The 26,791-nt window shown below is 40.8% G+C and overlaps 2 protein-coding genes across 4 annotated transcripts; one reads left to right on the top strand and one right to left on the bottom strand.

The window, feature by feature from the left end:
- Positions 1-799: 799 nt before the first annotated feature.
- cass4 (Cas scaffold protein family member 4) lies at positions 800-18,360 on the top strand. Its single transcript, XM_011475174.4, has 7 exons — positions 800-937; positions 12,864-13,265; positions 13,866-13,949; positions 14,042-14,152; positions 14,300-15,595; positions 17,368-17,436; positions 17,524-18,360. Exons 1-7 carry the CDS (start codon positions 935-937, stop codon positions 17,938-17,940), a joined length of 2,382 nt encoding a protein of 793 aa, XP_011473476.1. The 5' UTR covers positions 800-934; the 3' UTR covers positions 17,941-18,360.
- A 1,666-nt stretch (positions 18,361-20,026) lies between these two features.
- ctsa (cathepsin A) lies at positions 20,027-25,089 on the bottom strand. 3 transcript variants are annotated; one of them, XM_011474968.3, is made up of 14 exons: positions 24,981-25,089; positions 22,673-22,833; positions 22,457-22,568; positions 22,331-22,381; positions 22,166-22,252; positions 21,936-22,091; positions 21,570-21,746; positions 21,396-21,487; positions 21,245-21,323; positions 21,010-21,158; positions 20,853-20,928; positions 20,616-20,705; positions 20,387-20,488; positions 20,027-20,290 (listed from the first exon to the last, which is right to left on the bottom strand). In XM_011474968.3, exons 2-14 carry the CDS (start codon positions 22,831-22,833, stop codon positions 20,207-20,209), a joined length of 1,416 nt encoding a protein of 471 aa, XP_011473270.1. In that variant the 5' UTR covers positions 24,981-25,089; the 3' UTR covers positions 20,027-20,206. The 3 variants fall into 3 exon arrangements, with proteins under 3 accessions (XP_011473270.1, XP_004068942.2, NP_001287800.1); XM_004068894.5 differs by having other exon boundaries at positions 24,986-25,063; NM_001300871.1 differs by lacking the exon at positions 24,981-25,089 and having other exon boundaries at positions 20,207-20,290.
- Positions 25,090-26,791: the final 1,702 nt, after the last annotated feature.

The raw sequence follows: 26,791 nt of genomic DNA, 5'->3' as shown, positions 1-26,791 counted from the left end.
ATTTGTAGTATTTGTAGATGGCACAGCACTCCAAAGTACTCTTGAAGGGCCAGTTTCTTCACCAAAGACAAAAAACATCAAATTAAGATGAAAAGAATGAGGTTGTTATAATCCAGTTCATTCTGAATATTAAAGATTATTATAATTATTTCAGTCCAGAACAGTCAGCCACGCAAAGGCCAGGAAGCAGACAGACAAACTCAAAATACATGGAGCATCCATTACAGAATGAAGGAAATAAGTTTGTCACACTCCAATAAAATGAAAATGTTCTTTATAAAATCCATTAATCTGTTTGTGATATGAAGTTATATAGTGATTTTCTTTTTGAATTGATTTACTAAAATGCTTTTGGCAGTATTCTTTGAAAGACCATCACCTCTTTGCCTTGCTCATTCCCTCCCAGCTTTCCCACCAGTTGCTGTTGTCCAGACAACAACAAAACTGCAAAAAATGTCTGCTTGACACCCCCACTCTACTTCCTTCCTTCTTTCTGTCATAAATTACCCTAAAATTCAGAATGGGATTTTGCAAGCTTCTTCTGAAAGTGGAAAGTTTTTTTTTTTCTTTTACCAGTTGTCTGTAATTTAGTAAAAAAAAAAAAATAAAGGTTGTAATCCATTTCTGCTTTCTTAGAAGAATGTTGACAATATGAGGCAGTTCCTTGTTGGATCTAAAAAAAAAAAGAAAAGGTCATGTGGTCACTGTATGAGTGTGTGTTGTGGGTGGGGGCAGTGGTGCCCGCTAGCCTATTAGATCAAAGAAAAGCAGCTCTGACTCTCAGTCTCTCCGCCCAGGAGTAAAACTGCAGGCCACCCGTCACATTTCACACAGCATGCTTGAAGGAGAAGAGAAGCGTTGATCTGCAAATGTCCTCGCAGCCGGCTGGGAGTGAGATGCTTCACTAAGAAGGGGGCACACCTACCTGACCATCATGGTGAGTAAAAAGTAGTTCCATTCAGGAAAAGTGATGGTTTTTCTCAGGGGGGTCGTGCCCCTCACGCTTGCAGATCTCTGAAGTGCTCTGCTCCAGTCTGTAACTTGAGAAACTTTATCCTGCTGAGCTCAGAGTCAAGCTTTATTAGTGGAAAAGCTTCACGAATGGAGATGATCTGCTCAGTGGTGATCAGAATTCGGAGAATGTGCTTACTGATTAGTGTTATAGCTCAAAAATACACTGGATCTCCTACAGGCTGTAATGGGGAAAAATTACATGTCCAGTCCTCTGCAGCCTTGATGTAACAGTTGACAAAAAACACACTCGCCCCGCAGTTTCTGCATCAACTTTGGACCCGAGTGGTGTCCTTCATCGGCATCTGGATGGCGTTTCTATGGAGAAAACTGCTCAGATTCCTGGATTTTCTTTGTGGGGCAACACCGCTAAATTAGGAACAAAGAGGCATCTCTCCAGATGCCGTGGGTGGCTCAGCTGCTGGACACACATCCATTTTGATTACACCCCTGCCCCCCACCCTTCTGAAGAACAACTGAGCTCATCATCACCCAGGATTTAAAAATAGGCTGGTTTGGTTGATGACGATCTGAGTTTAAGCAACCTCTCCTCAGCCAAGTCAGGATTATTCAGAATTGGACATTTTCGGTTCCTTCATTGTCTGTTTTTATCGTGGACGAGCTGTATTCACCCAGCTGTTAGGCTTCCCCCAGCAGGATGCTGGCAAACGGAGACAACAAAACTTTCCCCACTTTCCATCACATGGAGATAAAGGACTTATTTTGTTGAGTCTGGCAAGAAGGATTGCACAGAACATTTGAAATAATAAGTTCAAAAAGTATCAACGCCACCTAAAATAAAAATAAAAGCCTAAGTAGCTTGGTGAGAAAAACTAGCAACACCTCCAGATTCTGCAGCTATTGGTATGCGGTAAGCAGAAATAACCCAAATTAGTCATTTCCTGGGTGATTTTATCAGCCCTCTCACATCACCATTGCATCTTTTCATTGGTGTTCACTGACATTCGTTCATAGCTCGTTCACACCTCAACCAGCATTTTATTAAGTGGGATTCATGGCCTATATGTTACTTTTGCAACACACTGATTATTTTCCTTTCAAGACATTCTTTCCCAGATCTGCTGCTCTTGGAAAACTGTTGATCAGCTCTCAATCAGAAGGTCAAACAAAAGCCACCTGGATGTCACCTCCACACTGGATGTGGAGGATTACAAAATCTGTTCAGATGGATTTTTGCAAAAGGGAACTTTGCCCTCATGTTCTTTCTGAAGAAACACATAAAAAAACAGAACTTCTGCTTCATCAAAAGTCCAAGTATGTTAGTATTTAACACAACACAAACATCTTCTGGGGTCTCCAGCTCCAGTCCTCGAGGGCCGGCATCCTGCTGGTTTTTAAGAGCTCCTTCCTCATCTGCTACCGATTACCTGGATCAGGTGTGTTTAGCCAATAGGGAATTTCAATGGCAGGTTAGCTGGAAAACAAGTAGGGCACCGGCCCTTGAAGCCTGCAGTTTGAGAACTGTGATCTTCAGCTTTCCTTGAGTTTTGACAGTTGGTTCTCAGAGCACTTCTCATGGTAGTTCAATTTAGACTCCCCATGTTCAAGTGTCTTGGAATTGGATAAATCAAAAACTTTGTAAACATGACAAACTCTGTGGTCCAAGTTTCCACAGTCAAATTTGTTACAAGCTCTCATATTTCTGGAAGTGCAAATAAAATATCAGAGTGGCTGTGGCGATGGCCTGTAGTCCCCTTCCTCCGCTAGACGAATCCCTAAAAGCTGAATTTACCAAATGGATTATTGATGAGGCATAAAACAGCCTCATCAATAATACAGCCCGTAAACGCCGTTCTTATCTGATATTTATGTAAAAACAATTGCGCAATGAGACACTATATTTTTGTGTGGAGCTAAAAAGTTACACCAGGAATTATACTAATGCAAAACTCTGAGATTTGAGTTCAAAGATTCTTTTTTCATTTGAAGGTATTCCGTTTGACTCCATTTCAATCAACTTTATTCCTGCAGCACTTTTTAAAAAAACTGTCACAGGTATTTAAAAATAATAATAATAATAATAACAAAAAATGTGTACCACTCTGAAATTGTTAAACATAACTAAAAGCAACAAATATGTTCATTTAAAGTATGTGAAATTAATGACAGAAGGACAAAAATGATTGTCTCAACTGTGCTATTTTGTTGTAACCAGCTAATGAGCAGCAGAGCAAAAGCAAAGTAACAATACCCTGTAGGCAAAAGAAAAAAAGAGTGAGGAAGTGTGAGTATAATTAAACCAGGGTGCAAGCGGCCTGATAAGTTTCTGTCAAAAGTCAAGGATCCTGCAGCCTGCCTGATTTGTGAAACAGGGTCACCAACTGTGGTTTTTTTTTTTTTTTCATATCAAGCAGGCCGCAAACCACTTGGTTGATTTTTGATGCAGCTAAAGAGAGCTTACTTGTAGTAATTCATGTTGCTTTTCTGGTCTGTTGGAGCCAGAATTCCTACTCCGTTAGCTTTTGTGTATGTTTATTCTCATGCAAACATAAATGGGAGATCTAATTTAAAAAAAAATCACAAAATTAGGTGTGTGCAAATTTTGGTGCATTTTGGAGCATGTGGCAGGGGTCGCATTTTGGCTCAAAGTTGCAGAAAGAAAGAAGCAGCATAATAATAGAGTTAAACAATACAATTACAATATAAAAGTTGACTGTGTGTTTTTGTGGCTTACTTTGTACTACACACTGTTGATTTCTGTTTACGCTTAGTTCTTTTCTTTGAGGTGCTATATGAGTGTATTTTATAGATTTTTGAATTGTGAAAACAATATGGTCCGTCAGGGACTGCTGCAGCTCATAAAAAACCCAAGTGCAGTGTTGTGCACACCAAATCATGCAGCTTCCAGTTTAATTTTTCTTTATTTTTAGATTTAAATTATCTAGTCCATTTAAATTCACCAAAAGTCAGGCTGTGTTGCCACAACTATACTCTAGTTTGAATAAATCTACTAAACAGTATTTAGATTGAACAATGACAACAGTATGACAAAAAAAAGCGTTTTAGACTCTAGGACAGTTGCTCTTTGGCATAGATAGAGCTTTTTGGTTCCGACACCCTCAGAGTCTAAAACAAGAGTCTGCAACCACAAAATACTGAAAGAGTAATTTAGTGGAGTTTCTTTGACCCAGCTAGAGCCATAAAGTCCCAGTACGTGTTAAAATACACTTCACTTCACTGCATTTGTGGCCATTATTCAGTTATAGAATTTGGCTTTTAAATATTTACAATAATTGAATTATTTTTTCTTATATTTTTCTACAAATGACAATTTTTACATTTTTCACTTTTCTCAGGAGCACTTACAAGCTTCTTTTCAAAATAAAATCCACCCTCAGTGTCAAATAAGATCCTCCTGCCACAGCAGATTTACTCTAATTAAAATTAAAAGAAAAAAAACATGACATTTTCTAGATGAAAGGTAACTTAAACTTCCTCAGTTATTTTTAAAATCTAAGTATAAATGATAAAAATAAAGTAAATAAAATAAATTAACCAAAACTAGTAATTCATTCTTTAATCAAACTGTTTGCATTTTTCTTTCAAAGCCAAAGAGCCACATGTAGTTGCAGACTCCTAGTCTAAAAGGCTAAAGGTGGTCATGTATCTGATGAAGCAGATGCCTGGTGACCTCCTCCTAGCAACTGGTTTGTCCTGAGCGTGCACATTATTCCAAAAAGGAAAACAAATCTACAGAAAGGGATTTCCTTAAGATCCAGAAACACAGAGGGCCGCCATCTGTTGTCTGTCATGGACTGAAGAGTTGCTAAAACATAGACAACAAGAGGGAAAAAATCCATCATTGGAGAAAACAGATAACAGAGTGAGGACAGGTACCCAGTGCATCATGAGACAACAACCAAGCACTTTCATGAGGTCTGAAAGGAAGGCTTAAAGCCTCTGATAACAGTGAATTCAATGAGACTGAGTGAAGAATGCTGAAAACACCCACTTCTTCAATTGCTTTCGTCCGCTTTAACACTGAGTGAACCAGACAGCCTGAAAACATCCTGCATTTACAACACAGGCAGTGTTGCATAGGATGAACTCCAACCGTTCAACAGAAAATAAATTGGGAATGAAATAAACCATGAGAGAAAAAAAAACAGGCAATGATCTTCTGCGCCTTGTGCCTTGTGGAATAGACCACCGGTAGCTGTTCTTTGACAGAGAATTGGCGGAGACTGGGGTTGTATTTGTAGACGATGAGGGTGTTTGGGTAGGAAGCTGCTGTTACATTGACACTCTGTAGGCAGCTGTCAAAGCCTGGAGTATGAAAGTCAGTGGTGGAACATGTCCTTATTTGGGCTCATTAAAAATGAGACATGCAGCCCATATTTTGGATCATCTGTAGAGACTTGATTCTCCAGACTGGTAGCTGCACAGACAGAGATGTGTGACAACACTGTAACGTCACGCAGAGGATATGGTAAGAGATGTGGAATTGGCCAAGAAGATAAAAGGGGGAAGAACCAAACCATGTGGAACACCAAACTGGATACTTTAAAAGTTTGCCCGGAATAGAGTATTTTAACTGTTACACAGCTCTGTCCTGTGGGAAACTCTTTCATATAGAAAGAAGAGTCTTATTCTTCAGCAAATGTAGAATGTTTGTATGTCACCTCATCTATTAGGATGATCAGCCATTAGACAAGAGATCATATCTGATGAAGGTACTCTGTTCAAGCAGACAATCCTGAGAGTAAAATAAATTCGAGCAGATTCCCACCTGGGCTTCTCTGTTGTGTAGGAACTATGTTTTTCCCTCTGATGACTTGTGAATCCTTTTTAGTTTAAAGTGGACTTTGAGAGAAATACTGACTGACACTGGTAAACCTCTCTCCTATTGGCTGAATTACAATTGATAAAAAAAGCAAACTTTTCATGAACTTGAAACTTCCACTTCCACTGGCGTGTTTTAGCCTCTTCGCCCACTCATTCTGAGGAATTTACAGAGAAAAAGCAAAACACTCAAAGGGACGGCACAATCTGAGAAATGTACGTCAGTTACAGGGATGTCAGCCAATGATTAGTAAGATTAATAAGTTTCAGTGTAAATGTGCTTTGTAAAAATCACTACTTCTGTGAATTTCAGTTGATGATGATGTAAAATGACAAATGTTTCCTCTTCCACGAGCAAACTGTTCCAATCCTTTCTTTTACCCTGCTGGGTTTGCAAGTCAAACGCGGTGTGAAATGATGTTAACTAAAGTTAGCCAACTTTCAGTGAAAATTACAAATTCCGTCCTGTTGCAACAGTAATAACAAGCAACTTCCCGGCTTATGAAATTCTCATGAACTACAACTAAAACAGTTGAACAGTGGAAGAGAACTATCTGCCCCAGAGAATTTCCTGTTTTTGTAGCACAACATGATATGGCAGAACAGCAGACGAGCTCATTGTTTTCTTTCAGTCATTCAATAAACTGCAGTGCAGCAACAGGATTTTGCAGAGTTATCACCCCTTATTAAGACGTGGAGGACAGTAAAATTGTTTGCACGTTCTACTTTACTCTTGGAGACATTTATGCGTTTTGCACATTTTAAAATGGCCGGTGTTTTCTTTTACAGAAAGCCCAAAAGGGCAGGAAACCAGTCAATGCAGTTAAAGTAAATATGCTTGAAATCTCTGTGATCTGCTTGGATCGTTGGCTTCCGGTGTTGATTTTACAAAAGTTCTAGCCCTCTCACCTCAATATGTGCTGCTTTTTGTCAATGATTTAATCTGGTGGCTATATGCAGTTTGACATATTGTTTTAAATGACACCAGTGAATTATACTCATAACAAACTATTTCAAAAATATGTAGTCAATTATGAAACCTTCCGATTGACAACTGATCAACAGTTTTCCAAGAGCAGAGAAGCATTATTCCAAATCTAATCTTGAACCTACACACGCTTAACCCTGTATGACTGAATTTATTTCTTATTAAATGAAAATAAAATTATTACGCCTTTTTTGCTTCAAGAAAAATAACTACGGTAATAGCAAACGTCACTCATTTGTTTACACACTGTCCACTCACAGCCACTCACACCCCCAACCTAACATTACCGTTGCAACAAAAACGATGAGCCTTACAGTTACGAGCCTGATACCAGCTCGGACAAGGAAGACAAAGACGTACATGGATCTATATTTCTGCAAATGGATACATCAGAATGGAGCGGAGCAAGGAGCTTGTGGCCCGCCCAGCGAATTTTCGATGTTACAAATGAGCTAATTTTCGAACTGCATTTTTTTGCAGTTAATGCAGTTTTCTGCATTTAATTTCAATAAAGAAATTTAAGCTTAATTTTCCGTATATGTGTCCCTCAATGTGAAAAAAAACCACTCAAACATGTTAAAAATACCAAAAAACACTATTTTGAATGGAGTGAGTCTTTAAACAGATGCAAACAGCACTTCTGGTTAATCTCACTGAAGCTATCTGAACAAAGATACAGCTCTACAAACAGTTTCAACTCTAATAATCTGCAGTGTTTTTGGAATGTGTTTGAAGAGTTCACTAAAATGATTTTTCATGCAAAAAAAGTTTTACCAGTTTCTAAATCACCTTCTATTTTCTAAATCCATCTATATGTGTCTTTTTGCATGGGGGAGAAGCAGTTCATGCCTCTTAGCACCCAAAATAATGGATAGACTCCATATGGAGTCATGTAATTATGAGAAAATGCCTTGTGTCGGAGGGCAAGTGCATCAACTGAAACAAATTAAGATAGGGGGAAAGCAATTATGTCCACATGATTGCAGACTGCAAACTCATTAAATGTTGTTTAGAGCAGTGTTTTTCAACCAGTGTGCCGGGGCACGCCAGTGTGCTGTGGGAGATGGTCAAGTGTGCCATGGGAAATTGCCCTTAACGGATCTAAAACATTTACCATCTCCAGGATATCTGCTTTGTGTTCATCCAAACAGGCCCTGATAAAGCACAGAGTAGTTAGGAATATGAAAAATCCTAAAATACTTTTTTCTTTGTGTTTATTTGATTCTATTAAAGACATTTTGGATAAAGGTGGAGAGGATTTCATGTAATCCATGGACACCATTAAAGATCACAAATCATTGAAGAAAAAAAGTTCAGAGCACTGTCTAGTGGGTCTAGATGACCCAACTCCCAATGTTAAAGTGCCTAGGATAGCACGTTAACCCTTGTGCTATCCTAGGCACTTTACCATTGGGAGTTGGGTCATCTAGACCCACTAGACAGTGCGCTGAACCTGGTGTCCATGGATTACATGAAATCTTTCCACCTTTATCCACCTTTGTCATGGTAGGGAGAACACGTCATTGCAAGGGTGGGGTCATCTAAGATAGCACAAGGGTTAAAGGATTATAATCTAATCACAGCATAGTTTCTTTTCAGAATTTAAACCCTTAGAAATACATTATGCCTAAAAAAAGACACCTTTGCCTGATTTTCAGAAGCGCCTTCTTCAATGTTGGTTTGTGAACAGACCGCAGCACAAGAAAATCGGCTGAGACAGGGGGTAGAAAGAGGCAGCTGCAACACTGAAATTCTGAGGACCAGCTGCTCAGAAGGCTGGTCTGCACAAGCAGGCGTGTGCCGGAATCCTGACAGCTGAAGCTGTTGTTACTGTACTCATCAGGCAGTGCAGGCTCAAAGGCACAGAGGTAACTGGGTTGCTGAGCGAGGAAGAGACTCGCCTTTGTGTCAACAATGCTTGAGTTAACATTTTCACCACTACCAGGTTGTAGTTAACATCACACAACGCCGAACAGCCGTGAAACCACCTGTGAAAGGCTGATGTCAAGGATGGGACCCATAAGTAAAGTGGCTCAACTGCTGACTGTTATTTGACCCAACATATTTCTGCTGCATTTGCGTAGCATGACCCAGAGGATTAGACAGGGAGAGTGTGTGTGTTTTTGTTTGCTTTATTGAGGAGCAGTGTGGTCTGCTGCCGTCGGTCTGCTCCAACAGGTGCTGAGCATGTCGGTGTCTGAATGGGCTTTTTGTTGGTGAGGATTCACCGCCACAGAGGGCGGTGACGCTGGGTGGTGCGTGATGGAGTGCTGTGGTTATTTCAGGATCTGTATTGCATGAACCATCATTCAAACAGTGTCTCTCTGTCACAAGTTCAAAGTTCAATGGTCACACGACTCAGTGCGCCCTGTAGTATGTCAATGCCAAAAAGTCTCTTTTATACCAACAATAAAGAACACCTGCATATTGTCATTCAAATTAAAACTTTATTATAAACCATTTTTTATGAAGCTCAATTCACAATTGAAGTTAATCATAGTTACTGAACAAAAAAGGCAGGAAAATAATCAAATAAAGCAAAACAAAGTCGCAAAATCTTCAGCAATTTTTACGTCCACACTGGCAAACTATAAAAACTAAAATCCAGAACGCATCTTTGCTTGCTGGTCTTGATACACACGTTTTGTTTTGTTTATTTGTTTTTTCGTTTTGACAGCGCCCATCTGTATGCAATGAAAAATGACGGTGTGGTTGGTTCCTAAAATAGTTTCAAATCCAGATTGAGATTTGAAATGGATCATTTTCCTTAAAACCTGAACAAACCCACTGCAATATTAAAAATATTCATAACAAACATTACTAGCTCATAAAAACCTTCAAAAATAAGGCATTCAGGTGATTCTCTCCATTTCTGGCTGTATAAAAATTCATTAACCTCTGAAGACCCGAGCTCTTGCTATATATTCCTTTTTTCTTTTTTTTTGTTGTTTGGCCTTTGATAGCAGAGATGACTACTGTGGTAATATAACCTCAAATATGATGTCCATGCAAATGGAAGCCAGGTCTTAAGAGGTTAAAGGTATAAAAATGTACCAGTAAACACAATGTTTATTTTTGCTTGTACCACTTTAGACTTATGCTTAGTAAAATTGGAAACAATCCTTTTCCTGAACTAAAAAAAGGTTAATTGGAGACCTTCAAAATTTGTGTAATAATTCATAGGGGATCTGATCCATAGGGGCAGTGGTTAGCGCTCTTGCCTCACTGCAAGAAGTTCCCCCGGCTCAAGTCCCGGCTGGGGGACCTAAAACAGAATCACCAACGGGGGACCTTTCTGTGTGTGGACTTTGCATGTTCTCCTCGTGCATGCGAGGACTCCGGTGTCCTCCCACCGTTACAAGTTAATTAATTCATAGGTTAATTGGTTACTCTAAATCACATTTGTCAAACTCAAGGCCCGCGGGCCAGATGTAGCCCGCCATGTCATTTTATGTGGCCCACGAGAGCATACAAGTATTTAAGTTAAGTTCTTAGAATAAAAAATAAAAATTGGTGTGTATTTATTCATATCTAGGGGGAATCAGACTTGAAATATCGGACTGGGCAACTATACATTAGGACACTGTCAATTTAACCTAACCTGACAGAATCACATTTAAAAGGATTTATGCTAAAGTAACAAGCAAACATATGTTTTCTATGCAACTGTAATTGTCACTTTAAAAAGTCATAATAAATTAATAATGAGTTATTTAACATTGAGGAGTAGTTACGATTATTTTCCATTACATTTATTTACATGTATAAGTTATATCTGGCCCTTTGAGGACAGCCACTATGCTGATGTGGCCCTCCTCTGAGTTTGACACCCCTGGTCTAAATTGTCCCTAGGTGTGAATGGGCGTGTGATTGTGTTGTCTGTTTTTGCTGCATCGATAGAGGTTTTTTTTCTGGTTAAAAGATAGCAGTTGTTTCTCATTACCAAAAGAAATGTTTTTACTAGGATGGATGGGGTTTTGTGAACTCCTGAGAAATTTGAACAAGCCTAGTCCAGTGTCTTCTACTTCCATGTCATAATGATGGCAATAATGTAAAAACTGAAGTCCAATGTTTGAACATTGAGCTATTCAGCTGCTTTAGAATGTTTTTATTCAACCATGTTTCAGTCACAACCAAAATGCAACAGTTCAAAGATCCATCACCTTATCTTATCTGTCATGGATCTTGGGGCAGAAATCAGTCAGACTGCTGGCTTATGCAGATCTTTCGGCAGTCCTACTTGGATCCCAGCATGCTACCCCATGTCTGCCCATGGCACTGTAAATGCTGTGGTCTGCTGCTTCTGCCACCAAACCTCCTCCAGGTGTTGAAAAATTCACTGGTGTTCACCCAGTCAATTGCATCGGCTAAAAGACGAAAGATGGAGCGAAATAACTAGATGTGAGCAAACATTAGAAAAGGTGTGGCTGCTTATTAGCTTGCAAAGCTAAAAGAGAAACCTTAAAACAAGGTCAGTGATTTTGTTTTTTAAGCAGTATGACTTCATAGTGGCCTGGAAAGAGTCAGTTTTATATTATGATGGCAGTTTTTCTGCATTTCTACAAAGCTATACTTTATGGGTACATTTAAATACTATGACCATCACTGCTATCAGAGGGACTGTGAGATAAATGCAGGAAGCCAGCATACCTTTAGCTGGTTTCATACTGTTGAGTTCACCTGCCAGGGGTTTGATGCAAGTGTTAAAAAAAAGTTTCACCCCATCTATCTGTATTTCTGTGCATAAAACAGCTGTAGGCCATGCTTCTAAACAGCAAGACTGCTGCCAAAATAAACCAATCAGAAAAGACCTGAGAAAGATGCAAAAATGCCATTGGAAAAAAGCTTGCTGGTGTGACATAGAAGCTATAAGCCCCCTGCTACACTCCATTCTGAAGCTTCTCCTGCCGCTCTGCACAAACTGTCCTAGAAAACAACAGTTTTATTAATTTTATTTTACCTTCGGTAAAACGGCATGATCATAATTAAAATATCACTGGGAACGCTTTTACAATGGATCAAAACATGAGTGGTGGGGGACTTTTTCATCTTCTCCCTTGAAAGGTTTCACCACTCATCCAAATGGCTTCATGATAAACACAATTGATGCCATGAATCAATTTCAAGACAACCATAAGTTAAAACTATTTTTTGTTCCTTTACTTTGCAGTTCTGGAAAAACTACACCTTTTAAATTCATAAAGAAAATGACATTATATATTAGGGTGAAAAAATACAATTTATATGGATCTTGTATTGGAGGATTCAAGCATTTGGAATTGATTATTAAGTTTATTACTTTGAAAACTACAACAGCACACAAAAAAGCTAACAGTCCCAAAGAGTCAAGTGTTTCTCACTTCTCTATTTTTACTGGAATTTAAATGACAACCTCAGTGAAAACCCCCATGCAGCACATCAAACCACAAAGTGATAGCTGTGAATTCAACCCTGTTGGTGGTTTGGGCTTTGACATGTTGGTATTTAAATTAAGCTATGTAGCGATAACTTCCTGAACACTTAAAGTACCAGGGTGGTATAGAAGGCTTGGCTGAGTATCAGAAACAGAGACATGTTTCCTGGAGCCCAGTATATCTGAGATTCGTCATGCGCTTGTCAAGCAACAGCGGAAAAAGTAGTGAAAAAATAAAATCCAAACTCAGTTCAGAGGCTGCAGAGCTCTGCAAAACAAAAATAAGCCTTGTGTTGCACAGTTCTGCAAAAGGAAGCTTTGAAGGAACTTTTTTCTGTTGATAAAAGCTTGAACAGGAAGTGTGAAAAAGGAGCAAAAGTGTAATTTGACACCAAAGTACTTGTGATTCTAAAAAATTGCTAAATATCCTTATTACAAGTTTGTGTATTGAGATAAAATTAAATAATTTAACGTTCATTTTTTCCTGATGTGCTACATATTTGTAAATGTTCAGTTTGCAGCTACATAATAAAAAACTACAATAGGACCATTAACAAAAGGCTCCTCGTCTTTTTTCTTTTGTTCATTCCAGCTATGTGTCTGTGTGTGATCTATTTAAAATCTTAATTTCCGTTTGTTTCATTTCAGAATAAACTGGCCAAAGCTCTGTACGATAACACAGCAGAGTGTGCAGATGAGCTGGCTTTCAGGAAAGGAGACATCTTAACTGTGCTGGATCAAAATGTGTCTGGGACCAGCGAGTGGTGGAGATGCTTGCTCTATGGGCGGCACGGCCTGGCCCCTGCCAACAGGCTCAAGCTCCTACCACAACCTGTGGCCACGGAGAACTCCTTAAACCAAGAGACAGAACGGGCTAACGACAATGGACAGAATATCTACCAAATCCCAAGCGTGCCCAGAGTAATCACCAGCCCTGTTTACGAACCCATGAAAGCCATCTACAAGGTCCCATCTGCTCCTCCATCAACCTCAATATTTTCGGTCCAGTCAGCATTTCGACACAGCACAGAAGAACCTTCTGTAGACACGGTATTGCTTTATGCTTTTTTCCCCTTCAGTATTCTCTTTATTAAACAGAAATGCTAGCAATTCTTTGGATATCATGTCAAAGTTCACTGCCCTATTTGGAAAACAGCGATTCACATGACTAGCATCTTTTACTGATGCAGAAATGCAGGCCTCTGAACCTCCTGCTGACAAAAGTGCTTACAGATGGGGATGAGGTGCCTCTCCATAGGGACAGGCATGCAGCACTAGGGTCTTTATGGGCTAATAAAGCTTAGCCAGACACAAACTTCAGACACATTTAACAGCAAACAGAAACCCCTGCCATGAGGAGACCCCAGAAACACCGACTACCTGTGCATGAGCGGGTGCTGAAACATGCCCAGAAGCTCAGCATTTCCTCTCCTGCTTCTGGGGAGTCCTGCTTCACTTTACAGTAGCGCCCTTCTTTTATTTGTAGCGTGGTTTTGATTACAAAGGTTGTTCACTTTTTACACCTAATGGGCAGCTCAATAGGCTCCAAGGTAAACATTGTCCACTCAAATGTGGCAAGACAAAGTAGAGTGACTTACATCTAAGCTTTAATCACAGCCTGAAAATTACAGCCTGTTTTCATGTCTGCAGCCTCCATTCTTCAACATGGCATCCAGCCCAAAAGGAGAGGTTTATGATGTTCCCTCTCAAGCAAGACCGGCCTCTTTTTTCACTGTGAGCACATGTAAACACCAAAACTGTACATTTGCATGCATCTACCCTGTAGGAGGGGCATAGCTTAATGCTTGTTATTGTTACATTTGCAGGAATCATCAGTTTCCCAGTCAGAAAAACACTCGATCATTTCAAATTCAGAGCTGGACAGGAAGTTTGGTGCTCGTGAGACTTTGAGGCCCAACAGTGCTGGAGATTTTGAAGTAAGTTTTAGGTTATTTGATGGTCCTTAGAATATGATATTTATGCTGTCATATTAGAAATAAGATTCTGCACATCATAGTTTCTGTTTATCTAAAAGCTGACATGATGACCTTTTACACCCCTAATAAGTTTGCTCTTGTTTTCAGATATCTGCAGCTCCACCACCTCTAGACCCAAACTATGACATCCCTGTTCCTTCAAGCTCAGAGCTTCAACATAAAACTATAACTGGGTACAGCACCCTCCCTAATCTCAGAACGCCTGAGTGGATCTATGATGTGCCTGCAGGTCTACCCCGACACAGCTACAACACCCTGTCCCCCAAAACCATCTGCAGCCAGCCAACTGACACTAATATTTTATGCTCTCCACTTATTAAGAGAAACAATCCGGCTTCCTCATTGTATGACATACCAAAATCCCACTCTCTTGAAGTCTCAAGTCCACCCAAACTTTTATCCCGTGTCCCATCTTTTGAAAAACCACCAACACTGCAGCTTAATGAGGAGTTTGTGTATGATGTTCCACCAAGGAAAGAAGAACTCACCCAAGCTGCCAGTGACACGTCTTGTGGGAACCAACTCCTTGAGTGCAGGAGGGATTCAAGCATCACTTCTGAACTCAAACAAGTTTGTCAGCAGCGAAGAAGAAACTTGGACTGTATGTCTTTCCATGGCTTTTCAAGAAGTGAAGAACAAGTGGTGCCAGAGCAGAGAAGAACTCTGTATCAGTCCTCAAGAGACATCCAAAGGATCAGCACAGCCTCCAGCTCTTCCAGCAGCTCCTCCACCAGCTCGTGTGATTCTCTGGCTTTAAGCTCTTCTTCCCCCGAGCTTCTGCGTGAGGTCACACTCAGCCCTGACGAGGTCTGCCACAAACTGCTTGAATTGCAGAACTCTGTTGTTAGGGCTGTGCCACAACTCATGGTGTTTGTCAGCAGCAGCTGGAGGCATCAGGAACATCTGAAGAAACATCTGAAGGAGATCAGAGATGCTGCAGAGCTTGTTTCACAGTCTCTCCTCTGTTTTCTAAACTTTACCCTGGACATTAAAGGAAATGCACGGCGCTTAACTGACACCAATCTGAAGACCAGGCTCTATAAACAGCTGTCCATTGTAGAGGATTCTGGTGTGATCCTGCAACAAACAGTGAAAGCTCTGAACTCAGAAGGATGGCCCCTTGACAAACTCTGTCAAGATTCTGGTCAGGTCCAGACGCCTGACCAACTGGATCGTTTTGTGATGGTTGCACGGACTGTTCCGGATGATGTCATGCGCCTGGTTTCCATCATCAACGCCAATGGCAAGCTCCTATTCAGAGTTCCTCAGAAAAGTGCGGAGCCAGTGAGCTCCCCGGCAACCGGGGATGCAAAGAAATGCTCTGATGCAAACAAACAAGATGAAGATTCGGTGGAAGACAACAACGACTATGTGGAGCTTGAGGTAAAGGTCTCAAAGGTTTTGAATCAGCAGTTGAAGACTAATGTCACATGAATAGTTAGCAAAAGATAGTTAGCAAAAGAAGGCCTACCCTAATTCCGGATACATTTCAGCAAGTTGCAGCAAACCTTCAAGTAGTCTAGTTTCTAAAAAATGCAATTAGTAAGAAGATGAAGAAAATTAAATTAGTCATACCTTTTAAGCTGTAGTGCACCAGGAAGTTTGAAAATGCATTTAAAGAGTACAAGAATTATTTGGGGGTTGTTTGAAAGATTCAGCTTATACCCAAAAGTGTTTGATAGCTTTAAAATGGTTGTAAAAACACACAACACCAGTGTGCAAAAATGACACATATTTACAGTATTCAGAACTTTTCTGCCTTTCTTGAAGACCCCAAGCACTTTACAGTCACACTCCCATTTATCCATGCACACAATCACACATTGATGACTGCTCATTAAATAATCAGCCCTGTCTCAAAAAATTTGTATATATCAATGTCCAATCTTATTTTGAAAAAGTTCTGAAGAAGAAAGGGGTTTTATAAAAAATCGAACAAAAACACTATTATTATTTTACTCTGAAAAAACAATCTGAAGAAAGATTCATATTTGAATGAAGGTCAAAGTTTGGACCTCCTGCATCCTAGTTGCTATTTTTGCTCCTTTGGCTGAAATTGTGTCATTGAGACACTTTTTGTGGCATCCATCAGTCCCTAAAAATATGTTTTAATTGTGAAGTGTCTAAACTTTAACATAAGCAGAAATTACATTCTTTTGAAATTACATTTCATCAAAAGTTTTAAAGACAGACTCGCAACCTGTTCTGGGTGTCCCCTGCCCATAACTGGCCAGGATAGGCTCCGGCAGCCCCGTGACCCCGAAAGGGAACAAACGGAAGAAAATAAACTAATGAATGAAAGAAAGTTTTAAAAAGGCTTAAAAACATTTTAATGCCAAGTTATATCACTTGGATCACTCAGTGATGCTCACATTGATATTCAATGTGTATGTATCCAAATATTTGGAAAAAATATACAGGCTTTCATAGGGTTTCCTAATTTTTTCACATGACTGTATAACCACCAGGAGCAATGTGGGGTTCGGTGTCCTGCACAAAGACACTTCGACACACAGGCAGGCAAGGTGATCTTCCAATCAGATTATGACCGCTTGTCCTTTGCACTGTAAAATTCCATCTGGATTTTCTCTAAATATCTGTAGCATAATGGACATGTACAAGTACAGTAATTTGATCCAAAATTGCCACTGGTGTTGCAGCCAATGATCCATGGACGATGCCACTCTGTGATGGCATGTCATGGCCTGTAAAAACGGTTGCACCTACCACAGCCCTCCAGAGCAGGGTGTTGCTTTGCATAATTGAAGAAGACTCAGAATTTGTAAGAAGTAATCCTACATTCATTGAAAGCGGTCCCTTGAACGCAGGTTGCTGAGGGCGGTGTGAACGTAGCTCAAGACTTAAATATCTCTAGATGTCACTTAAATCTATATTTAGCCACACACTATTACTGTTTTCCAGTCTGATTTCAGTCGGAACTGTGATTTTGTTATACATTCGTTGACATGAGTTGTCCATATTGTTATATCATTTCACCATCTAACTCTTCAGGGTTTTTCTTACTCCTTGTGTCTTTAACCATCCAATGGATGCGAGAATTGGAGAAAATGTTGTTTACTGGACCTCAACTCTGTTTAGTTTTTTTTGTTGAGGCAAAGATTCTCCATAAAATGAATGCTTTTGCTTCATTTCAGGCTAAGACTGAAGAAAAGAAACCAAAAGAAATGAAAGAGACAGAGGCCGTTACACCAGCTTCCAAAACGGTACACAACAGAACACAACTTCTGTACATTTGAGAATGTCATGTTTGCAACCCAGGAAACAGCAAAGGCTTCTTTTTTTACTTCCAGATAGGGCCTGATAACCAGCATCCCTCCTCTGACAAAGGCACAGAGGAACACAAAAAATCCCCAATGTCAGAACACTGCAGGCTTTATTTTGGAGCTCTCCAAAAGGCGATCGTGGGATTTGTGGGCAGCGTTAGTGATGGCCAGCCTCCAGAGAAATTTATCTCACAAAGCAAGCTGGTGATCATGGTTGGCCAGAGACTAGTGGACACCTTGTGCAGAGAGGCCCAACGGGAAAAGCCAAATCAGACCCTGTTGTGTAAAAGCAACCACCTGTGTGCTCTCCTGAAACAGTTGGCGGTGGCCACCAAGAAGGCGGCGCTGCACTTCCCAGATAAACAAGCTCTGAGCGAAGCCCAAGAGTTTGCAAAGGAGTTGGCCCAACGAGCACAGCACTTTCGCATTTCTCTTGATCTCTGAGAGACTCAGCATCAGCAGAAAACATGCATCCAAGCGTCTTAGACTTTTGAGCCATTTTTTTCCGAGTCAAGTCAATGTGGAAATAAATTCAAGTCTTGTTTGAAGTGCTCATAAAAGAGCAGACAATATTAGTACCAAGACAAATTGCACCTTTGAAAAACTGCATTCACGTCCGTTTAAAAATGTAGTGTAAATGTAAAGTGTTCGTCTCTTTTCATCTTATGTTCAGTAAATATTTTTCATCGAGACTTTTTCATTTTCTTTTCTCACTATGTTAAGGGTTTGCCAAAGGTAGTTGTTTGATACATTCTGCTTTTTGGAAAAATCTGTGTAAATGAATGTTTTGCATGACCAAAGCTTGAAAGCAGGCTTTCCTGAATCTATTTGATTTTAATTAAAAATAAAAACTGAATATTTTAAGTTTCTGATGTCTATCTTCTGTGCATATTGAGGATTTACAGAAACACACTTTGAACATGTACCTGTACATAATTCCAGAATGAAACTACAACACTTGTCTCATTTCTAATGTTCTTTTCCCAGACTGGGATGCAATGCTCTCTACATCGAGTCTGTAGATTTGGCAGAAAATTTATTTATTCTTGCCGTTTGATTAACTTCAAAAAGGGAGAGGTAAATAACTGATTTTAACCCTTGTGCTATCTTAGATGACCCCACCCTTACTTTGACGTGTTCTCCCTACCATGACAAAGGTGGAAAGATTTCATGTAATCCATGGACACCAGTGAAGATCACAAATCATTGAAGAAAAAAGGTTCAGCGCACTGTCTAGTGGGTCTAGATGACCCAACTCCCAATGTTAAAATGCCTAGGATAGCACAAGGGTTACAACACGTGTTGAATTTTATTTACAAATTTGTCAGTGTTGGTCAAATAACCCAAAATAGTTATATTTTTGCCAAATTCGTACTTCTACTCATTAAAACACTGTTGATGATTAATAAATATATTGATCATATAAAATTGTTCATTCATCTTCTTCCGTTTATCCCTTTCAGGGTCATGGGGCTGCCAGGGCCAATCCTGGCCACTTATGGGCAAAGGCAGGGGACACCCTGAACAAGTCTGTTGCAGGGTCACATGTATCACACACCCACACCTATGGACAATTTGGAGCAACCCATTAACCTATGAAACATGATTTTGGACAGTAGGAGGAAGCCAGAATCCCCGGAGAAAACCCACGTATGCACAGTGTTCTGTTTCAGGTCCCCCAGCCAGAACTTGAACCAGGGGCCTTCTTGCTGTGAGGCAAGAGCGCTAACCACTGCGCCACTGTGCATCCATATAAAGTCGTGTTCAGTTTAATCCCAACATTAACTACATACTGTGTTAGTAAAGATACTATTAAAAGTATCTGTATAATCTGTGAAAAGACAGAATACATGTCCCAAAAATTTGTTCTGAATTCCCCTACAATCTTAGTATCTTATTTTTGATTCTTCGAATCCTTCCTCATTGAAATTAAATGTATCAAATGCACCAATTACTTGCTGAAGTAACTCAAGCAGTCAAGATATCCTCTAATTATTTTGTTTAAAAAAATGCCAACAGTACCTAGTGAGTAAATTAGTCAATAACATTTTAACTTGTCAGGTTTAGTCTAAAAAGTTAGCTGAAAAGGTTTCAAATTGTCAATTTCCAACTGAGATCTCCTTAATGAGCAAAATGAAAATGAAAGAAAAACTTCATATGTAGCAAAAGCTTAAATATAATTTTTTATAATCCAAATCTTTCCAAATAATCCAAAAGGGTTTAGACCAAACTGATCTAAACTGATCCAACAAGAGATAAACCAAGTTAAAGAAAGCGAAGGGAAGTTTTGGATCAACTGTTTAAACAGGAAGTTTCACTTTAGACCTTTTGGTAACCATAAGCCTTTCAGTGATGTGGAAAATGGATGAAACAAATGTTACATGGATCTTCTGAGTAAGAGTACTATTTTTTCAAAAATAAAAGTAAGAAGTGTGGAGCATTAAAATAACCTTTTGGAGTACAATCTTTTAGTAATTGTTGCTCATTAATTCCATCTCTGGGCAGAACAGAAAACAAAGGTTGGACCATCTTTTAAAAAACATTTATTTGTCAGTAAATCAAACATTTCACATTCAAACTGAAAACAAACTGGGCAGTGCTTGTTCCACTGGTGGAACATAAAAAGAAGCAAACAGTTTGATTGGTTAAGGTGTTTTGCAGAGGGTGTGTGCCGATTGGCTGGCCGTAATCAGGTATGTTTGCCAGGAGGTCAGTACGGCTGCTTTTTGATGAACCTGGTGAACATAGCAAAGGCGGCGACAGGCTTATCTGTAGGAACCATGTGACCCGAACCCTGCAGAGGACACAGGTTATTCAAAACAGGAAGAACTCGTCAGCAGAGCCTGCATTGATCATGTGACAGGTCACTGAGGATGAGGAGGGTGTGTACCTTTATGGTGAGGAAGGCAATGTTGTCAAACTCCTTAACAAACCCTCCAACCTGCCGACCATCTACATCTTCATAGTACCATGGACGCCTCTGAACCTGCACCTGGTGTACAAAAACAGGTGTGATGTCTGGGTTTAAAAAGCAATGCTGTCCATTGTGGGTTGTTCCTGAAGTGGGAGGGGCTTGTGATAGTGGCTGTATGGATTGTGAACAGAGGATTTTTGACTACCTGTTGCTGCAAAGACTCCACAAACCACTCATCTCCCATGAAGTTACAGGCCATATCCACGTCCCCGTTGTAGACCAGAACACGGTACTTCTGTTGGGAGAACAAGTCAGGATGATGTCTGTATCCAACCCAGAATCACACGCCATGCTAACTAGAATCTTCCGGTCTTTAAAATCCTTCCAGTTTCCTGTTTCTACTGGTCAAACATGTGTAAGGTGTGCAGATGCATTCACTGACCATAGCGGAGAGCAGCTTCAGGTACTGTTTCTTGACGTCCATGTAAAGCCTGCCATAGTTCAGATTCACCTCGGCGCTGTGACGACACAAACAAATCAGGTGATAAAGAACAACTGGAGGCCTGCTGGTCCTGCAGCAGAACCGGGGTGTGACTCACCTGCAGATGACCCAGTCCAGAGCCTTAGGGCTGATGTGCAGAGCTTTCTTGACGTACTGATTGTTGAGGTAAAGGGTTGAGGGGGTGGAGTTTGTGCAGGGTGGGTCCAGACGGACAGACTCATGCAGAGCCACCAGAGACAGTAATTTCTGCACAGAGAAACACCGGTTCTGTAGCCAAACGTTTTCCAGGTGAGCAGCATCCTTTACAAAACCGTCCTCTGTCTCATACACACCTGGTTCCACAGGCGAGTCCACTGGTGGTTGATGAAGTTGTTTCCCAGGTCCCTGATGACCAGCTGACCACGCTCCGCACTAACAAGTAAAGATTAACATCAGGAACTAACAGAGGACGACTGTGGCAAATGCACGTCTTTCACAGCTCACCTGACTCTGTGACGGACTCCACCTGGACAGGAAGCATACAGGTTGTACATATTCAGCCCCGAGCTGTAGACAATATCCTGGACGTCTCCAAGCTGCAGAGGACACAAAAGAGCTCAGATGGCTGGCGGGTGCAAACACGTTCATTCAAACTGAGTCAGGCTTGCTGAGGCTCACGCAGGTGCTGCAGTTCGGGTTCTGGTTGTTGTAGAAGTTGCACTGTCCATCCTTGCAGCAGAAGGTCTGCAGCTCTGACCACAGCTGGCTTCCCAGCAGGCCGTGGTAGTATGCGAAGAACACCAGAGAGTTGTCATTTAGCTCGTAGCTCGACATCCCATTTCCGACTGCGACCCCCTGCCGGTAGACGACAAAACGATAACTTTACTGACAGCCAGCATGACTCTTCATCCTCCGCCCATCCTGGAGGAGGATGAGTCTTACCAAGTGCGTTTTTCTACTTCATGCTCAAATGAACAATTACACTTGATAAAACACAGAATTAACAAGTGAGTTTTAGTGGAATGAGCAGAGTCACATCTGTACCTGCAAGTTGAGGTCAGCATCCTCCATCACTCTCTCAGCGAGCGTCGGGATGTAGATTCCTCCATAACTCTCTCCGGTCAGGAAGAGTTGGTTCTTGCTGAATTCTGGGAACAGCCGGAAGAAGTCCTTCAGAGCCAGGTAGTTGTTCAGGGACACCTGCAAATACAACGAACCATGATGCGTCTGGACACCAGACCAACAGTCGGAAAAGGTTTTCAGAGCTGACTGACCTCTGTGTCGTTGGTGGCAAATTTCCCATCATCCGAGTACGAGAAGCCAACTCCTACTGGAGACTCAAGATACAGCACATTGGCAATCTGAGTGTCAAAAGAACACGTATCAGTCATTAAGACTCAATCAACAATGGGATAGCTGCAGGCAAGACCTTAACATGCCTTGTTCCACGAGTAAGGGTTGTACTGCAGCGTAGCACCATCATCCATGATCTGAGGAGACAGAGGTCAGCAGGTGCCACACACAACAACCTGATGCAAAAGGAGGTCAGGTCAAAGGAAAGCTACCAGAAAAGGTCCGTGCTCCGTAAGTAACCCATCCAAAGAGCTACAGCCCGGTCCGCCATTCAGCCACAACACCACTGGGTCCTGGGACGGATCGTTCTGGGACTCCACGAACCTGAAAATGAAGCAGCAGCTCCAGTGAGGCAAACACGTCCAGGAGACGGTTTCTGTCCGTAAACAAGACGATTCACCTCCCACAGGTGCATCAGAGACACTGACCAGTAGTGCAGGTGTTTCCCCTCAGTTCCACTCAGGTACCCAGAGTACTGTTTGAAGCTGGGCTGCTTCTGGAGACCAGGCAGGTAAGTGATCTCATCTGCAGCTGGAGCAGCACCTGCACCAAGCAGGGATGCCAGCAAGTACCAGAGGAACACCAGCATCTGAAACCAGAGCAAAGGGACAGCATCAACACCTGGACCTGGAACCACTGGTTCTTTCAAAAACAGAGACAGTAGTGTAACATCAGAAATAAACAAGAACCAAGGGGATGCAAAGGAACCACAGTTTAAGAGGTTTCTTGGAGGAACCAGAATGGTAGAAGATGTTCTATGAATGAGTCCTTCAGGTCAACATTAGTGTCCTTTTTGACCCTACGGGTGTCACTGATCGCCTACATCCTGGTGAAACAATAATCCCTCCCTGCTCCCTGCAGGCTGCTTTGTCATTTCCATTTTTGGATTGACAAGGTTTTATTTAGAGCCAAGATGGTTACCAAGGATCAGAAAGCATCACAGAGGACATTTCACGGTACGCCATTCTGCTGTGACTCAAGCATACTGAGCCATGACCATTGACTATATATGAGAACTGGACTGAGTGAATGTAACGTCACCCATAGAAAATAGCTTACTTCCAGCTACAATGAAATGAAGTCAATTCAGTCACCATTTTTTTATGATAAGGACACCACCATCATCAGTAAGCAGTGATTGGTCCGAGTCAGTATGTCATTGTTCCTATGGCAACCACTCTGACCAGTCAGGAGTGAGCTTGTTGGAAGAATCTGTCAATCAAATTTTTCATATGTTTGACGTGGAGGCCAGTAGTAACCACATACTTCATCGAGATATCTGTAGTTCATAGCTTCAATAACTTGCAATAAAGAAACAATGTCATTAACGAAAAACAGGATTAATGAGAACATGTTTTTAAAAAGGGTAATAGAGCACGAATGGTTATTCTGACAAATATAATGACAGAGTAATAGCCGTTTATTTCTCAATCGAAATCTATGGGATTTTGGCTTTTTTGGACCCAGCAGGTACTTCCTGTTTGGAACGTGAAGGGGTTCCCAGTCCAGTTCACTCAGTCCAGTTCTCATTTACAGTAAATGTTCATATCACACAGTTAGAGCTGACCCATGGTGGAGGGGCCCCAGTTAGTCAAATGATACATTATACTTAAAATATTTACAAATAATAATAACATTAGCCTTGCTTGGGTTTGAATTCTGCATTAATGCTTTATTTAGATGCATAAAGACATTATAAGACTGCTTTATTTTAATAAAAGTAACCTAACATAAATTGTGGAGAACATTGCAGTTCAGTTATAATAATTAAAATACATAAGCAGCTTGGTCTTAATTTGAACAGCAACGTCGCAAATTGACCTCAAAATGCAGTGAAACTACAAACTGGAACAGAACAGCCCGCGTGCTTAAATATTCCGCTGCAGCAGGGGGCGCGAAAGAGTAACTTTCGGTTTTACCCAACAGGAACATGACAAATACATGACGTTCAAGCAAAAAATACAAACGAAACTTCAATGAAGTTGGATTTTTACATGTAAAAAATCTGTAAATTAAATTAAACGTGTTTTCACTGTATTAGTTCTATGAAAATGTGTAAGTTCACTTAAGTTAAACCGTTTTTATAAGCATATTCATGCATTAAAACAATAGATTTAGCTAAAATGTGACATTTTCTTAAAATAAATATATTGTCTCGTGTTCAACAAAGACACAAAGTGACCTTTGCTCAAATCTTTTGTTACGGGTAAACAAGACGATCTAAACTTGTCTCGACGTGACGTATGACATAACGAGCAAGGCGGAACCGAACCCACCTAATCTTTAAGGAATGGAAATGGAATTGATCAGAACCTGAATGAAGTTCAAAAACCGAACTATCGTTTCACCCGCATATGAAACCGGATTGCTTGGTTCAGATTTTCCCATAAACCAGACAGTCAGACAATGGGAGGAAGTTCTGTTAAAATCTGAACAAACTTGTAAAACATTTTAATTTGGTTGTGTTTGCGGGTTGAAGTTCTTCCAGATTCTTTTTCTTTCATTGGGTGGTCTTCCTCTGTCGCCGGAGACGGGTTGGTTTTTGGATGGTGATCGTTTCGCATCGTAACACATTAAGTCCAGCCTCATGTAACGAACTCTGCGCGCGCGCGCGCGCGCGCGCTCACACATGCGCAAAATCTAGATTGACCTCACAGAGGACAACCCGAACCAAAACCGGGCTTTGCAACAACATGATCGGCAAAAACAGCAGAAACTTATCTGGACTTCACTTACCTCACCTTCCTTCGAGCTCTACTGTCAGCCGCTCTCAGGACTGATATCACGTGACAGCCCAGGGTCATGTGATTCCTGCCGGTTTCTCACATGACTATGTAAATTGCGACTTTCTGTAAATGATTAAACATACGCAATCTTTGAAATTCCAGATGATCTCCACTGCCCGAAATAACCATTTTGCCTTTTTTTTTAACCTTCCTCTGGTGTTATCTTTTTGCTGCCATCTGTGGTGTTAGCGGGTCATTTTGGACGCGTGTATTAAATCAGCCATAAAATATCCTAAAACAATCTTTTATCATCCAATGTTTTTCTTAACTCTTGTTTAGCTGGTTGGGCTCCCTTATCTACGGATTATCCATGAAAAGATTGGTTTAATATTTTTTGTGGCCCCCTTTGTTTTTAACAGCATACCCCTCGTTTTCAATGTCTAAAAAGTGGTCAAATGAACCTTAAGAGTTGTTCTGTTACCTGAGAGTAACTGAGAGATATTAAAACACATTTCTTAAATGTTCAACAAAAAAAAGATTTTAATTTTAATATTATCAAATATAGTAACATCTATGGTGTTTCGGGTCATTTTTGACCCGTATATATTTACTTCAAAAAAAGGGCAATAACAAGTCTTTCTCTTCCACACAATAGAACTTTAATACAATATTTAAAAATATTAAAAAAATAACAGCCATAAATAATAAAAATTACAATAAAACAAAGATTTGCAAAGTCAAATAAACAACAACCAATCAAGAAAATCACACCAAAAGAAATCAAGTACTTGTTCTATAAATACTCTGTGCAAAGAACATGCCTGTGTGTGTGTGTTTAGATGTATGTGTTGCAAAAAGTCACACTTTTAGTGTGTTCTTTGCAGATATTTTTGTTGCAGGTGAAGCACACTATGTAGGTTTTTCGGTCCATATTGCTGGGGCAGACCTGACACCTCTTTCTTTTTGAGCAAGGTGGTCTCACTGGCATTGTGGCTGTGGATGGAGTGCTTGAGGCAGGGCTGGCTTCTGAGGGGGAAGGTGATGCTGATGCTCTTCTTGTTGCTGTGGATGGCGTGCTTGGTGACCCTGCAGCTCTCTGACCAAGTCTGCAGCAGCTGGGTCTCGGGGCACCCGTTCCCGTTGCTCAATGTGCGGCTTGACAAGGGAATTCCCGAGCTCCTCAAGAAACATTCTCCACTTCGTGTTTTGGGTTGAATTCCACCCTTGCTGAATATTGGTCCACAACACAAATGCATTGAATGCAGACACATTGAGGATGTTGTAAAACATAACCATTGGCCATCTCCTGGTCATTCGCTGGCAAGTGTAGGTGGCAGTCAGCTTGTCCAGATTGTCCACTCCTCCTTTGTTTTTGTTGTAGTCCAGGATGATTATGGGCAAACCTCGTGACCCCAGGGGTCATTTTGATGTTTGCAGCATCTGTCCTTCCATGCACATCAGGAGGAACTGTGCTCCAGCGGATGTTGCCACGTTTGGATTGGAATGATTCAGCAGGAGCAGCTTCAGCACCAGTGACCTCCTCTTCAGACTGATCAGTTGTGTCTGTTTCTTCCAATTGGTACTCCACATCATCTTCGTTCTCAGAGGCCTGCTCATTTCCATCGCTAAAATCTTGTGTGTCCTCTGCCTCATTTGCAGCAGAGATGTGATCCAAAACTTCATTTACATTGAATCTTCTCAGTGTTGCATCCTGTGAATTGGAGATGTGTACTCTGCAAGTCACCACCTCTACACTCAAATGGCTTGACATGTCTCCCATTGTTTGTTCTCGCAAAAAGGCAAGGAGAAAAGCCCCTAAAT

This window comes from Oryzias latipes, chromosome 5 (genome assembly GCF_053564925.1).
Source record: "Oryzias latipes strain Hd-rR chromosome 5, Olatipes_Hd-rR_3.1".
Taxonomy (NCBI): Eukaryota; Metazoa; Chordata; class Actinopteri; order Beloniformes; family Adrianichthyidae; genus Oryzias; species Oryzias latipes.
This window is presented reverse-complemented; position numbering and strand designations above follow the sequence as displayed.

What these genes read in the sequence shown, in the direction of transcription:
- cass4 (XM_011475174.4), top strand. An exon ending in GACCGGCCTCTTTTTTCACT is followed by an intron (nt 13,950 to 14,041) that starts GTGAGCACATGT and finishes TTACATTTGCAG; the next exon opens with GAATCATCAGTTTCCCAGTC. An exon ending in ACGACTATGTGGAGCTTGAG is followed by an intron (nt 15,596 to 17,367) that starts GTAAAGGTCTCA and finishes GCTTCATTTCAG; the next exon opens with GCTAAGACTGAAGAAAAGAA.
- ctsa (XM_004068894.5), bottom strand. Translation starts at nt 25,048, where the DNA reads ATGACCCTGGGCTGTCACGTGATATCAGTCCTGAGAGCGGCTGACAGT. An exon ending in CTGGACTGGGTCATCTGCAG is followed by an intron (nt 20,929 to 21,009) that starts GTGAGTCACACC and finishes GTGTCGTCACAG; the next exon opens with CGCCGAGGTGAATCTGAACT. An exon ending in TTGCCTTCCTCACCATAAAG is followed by an intron (nt 20,291 to 20,386) that starts GTACACACCCTC and finishes TGTCCTCTGCAG; the next exon opens with GGTTCGGGTCACATGGTTCC.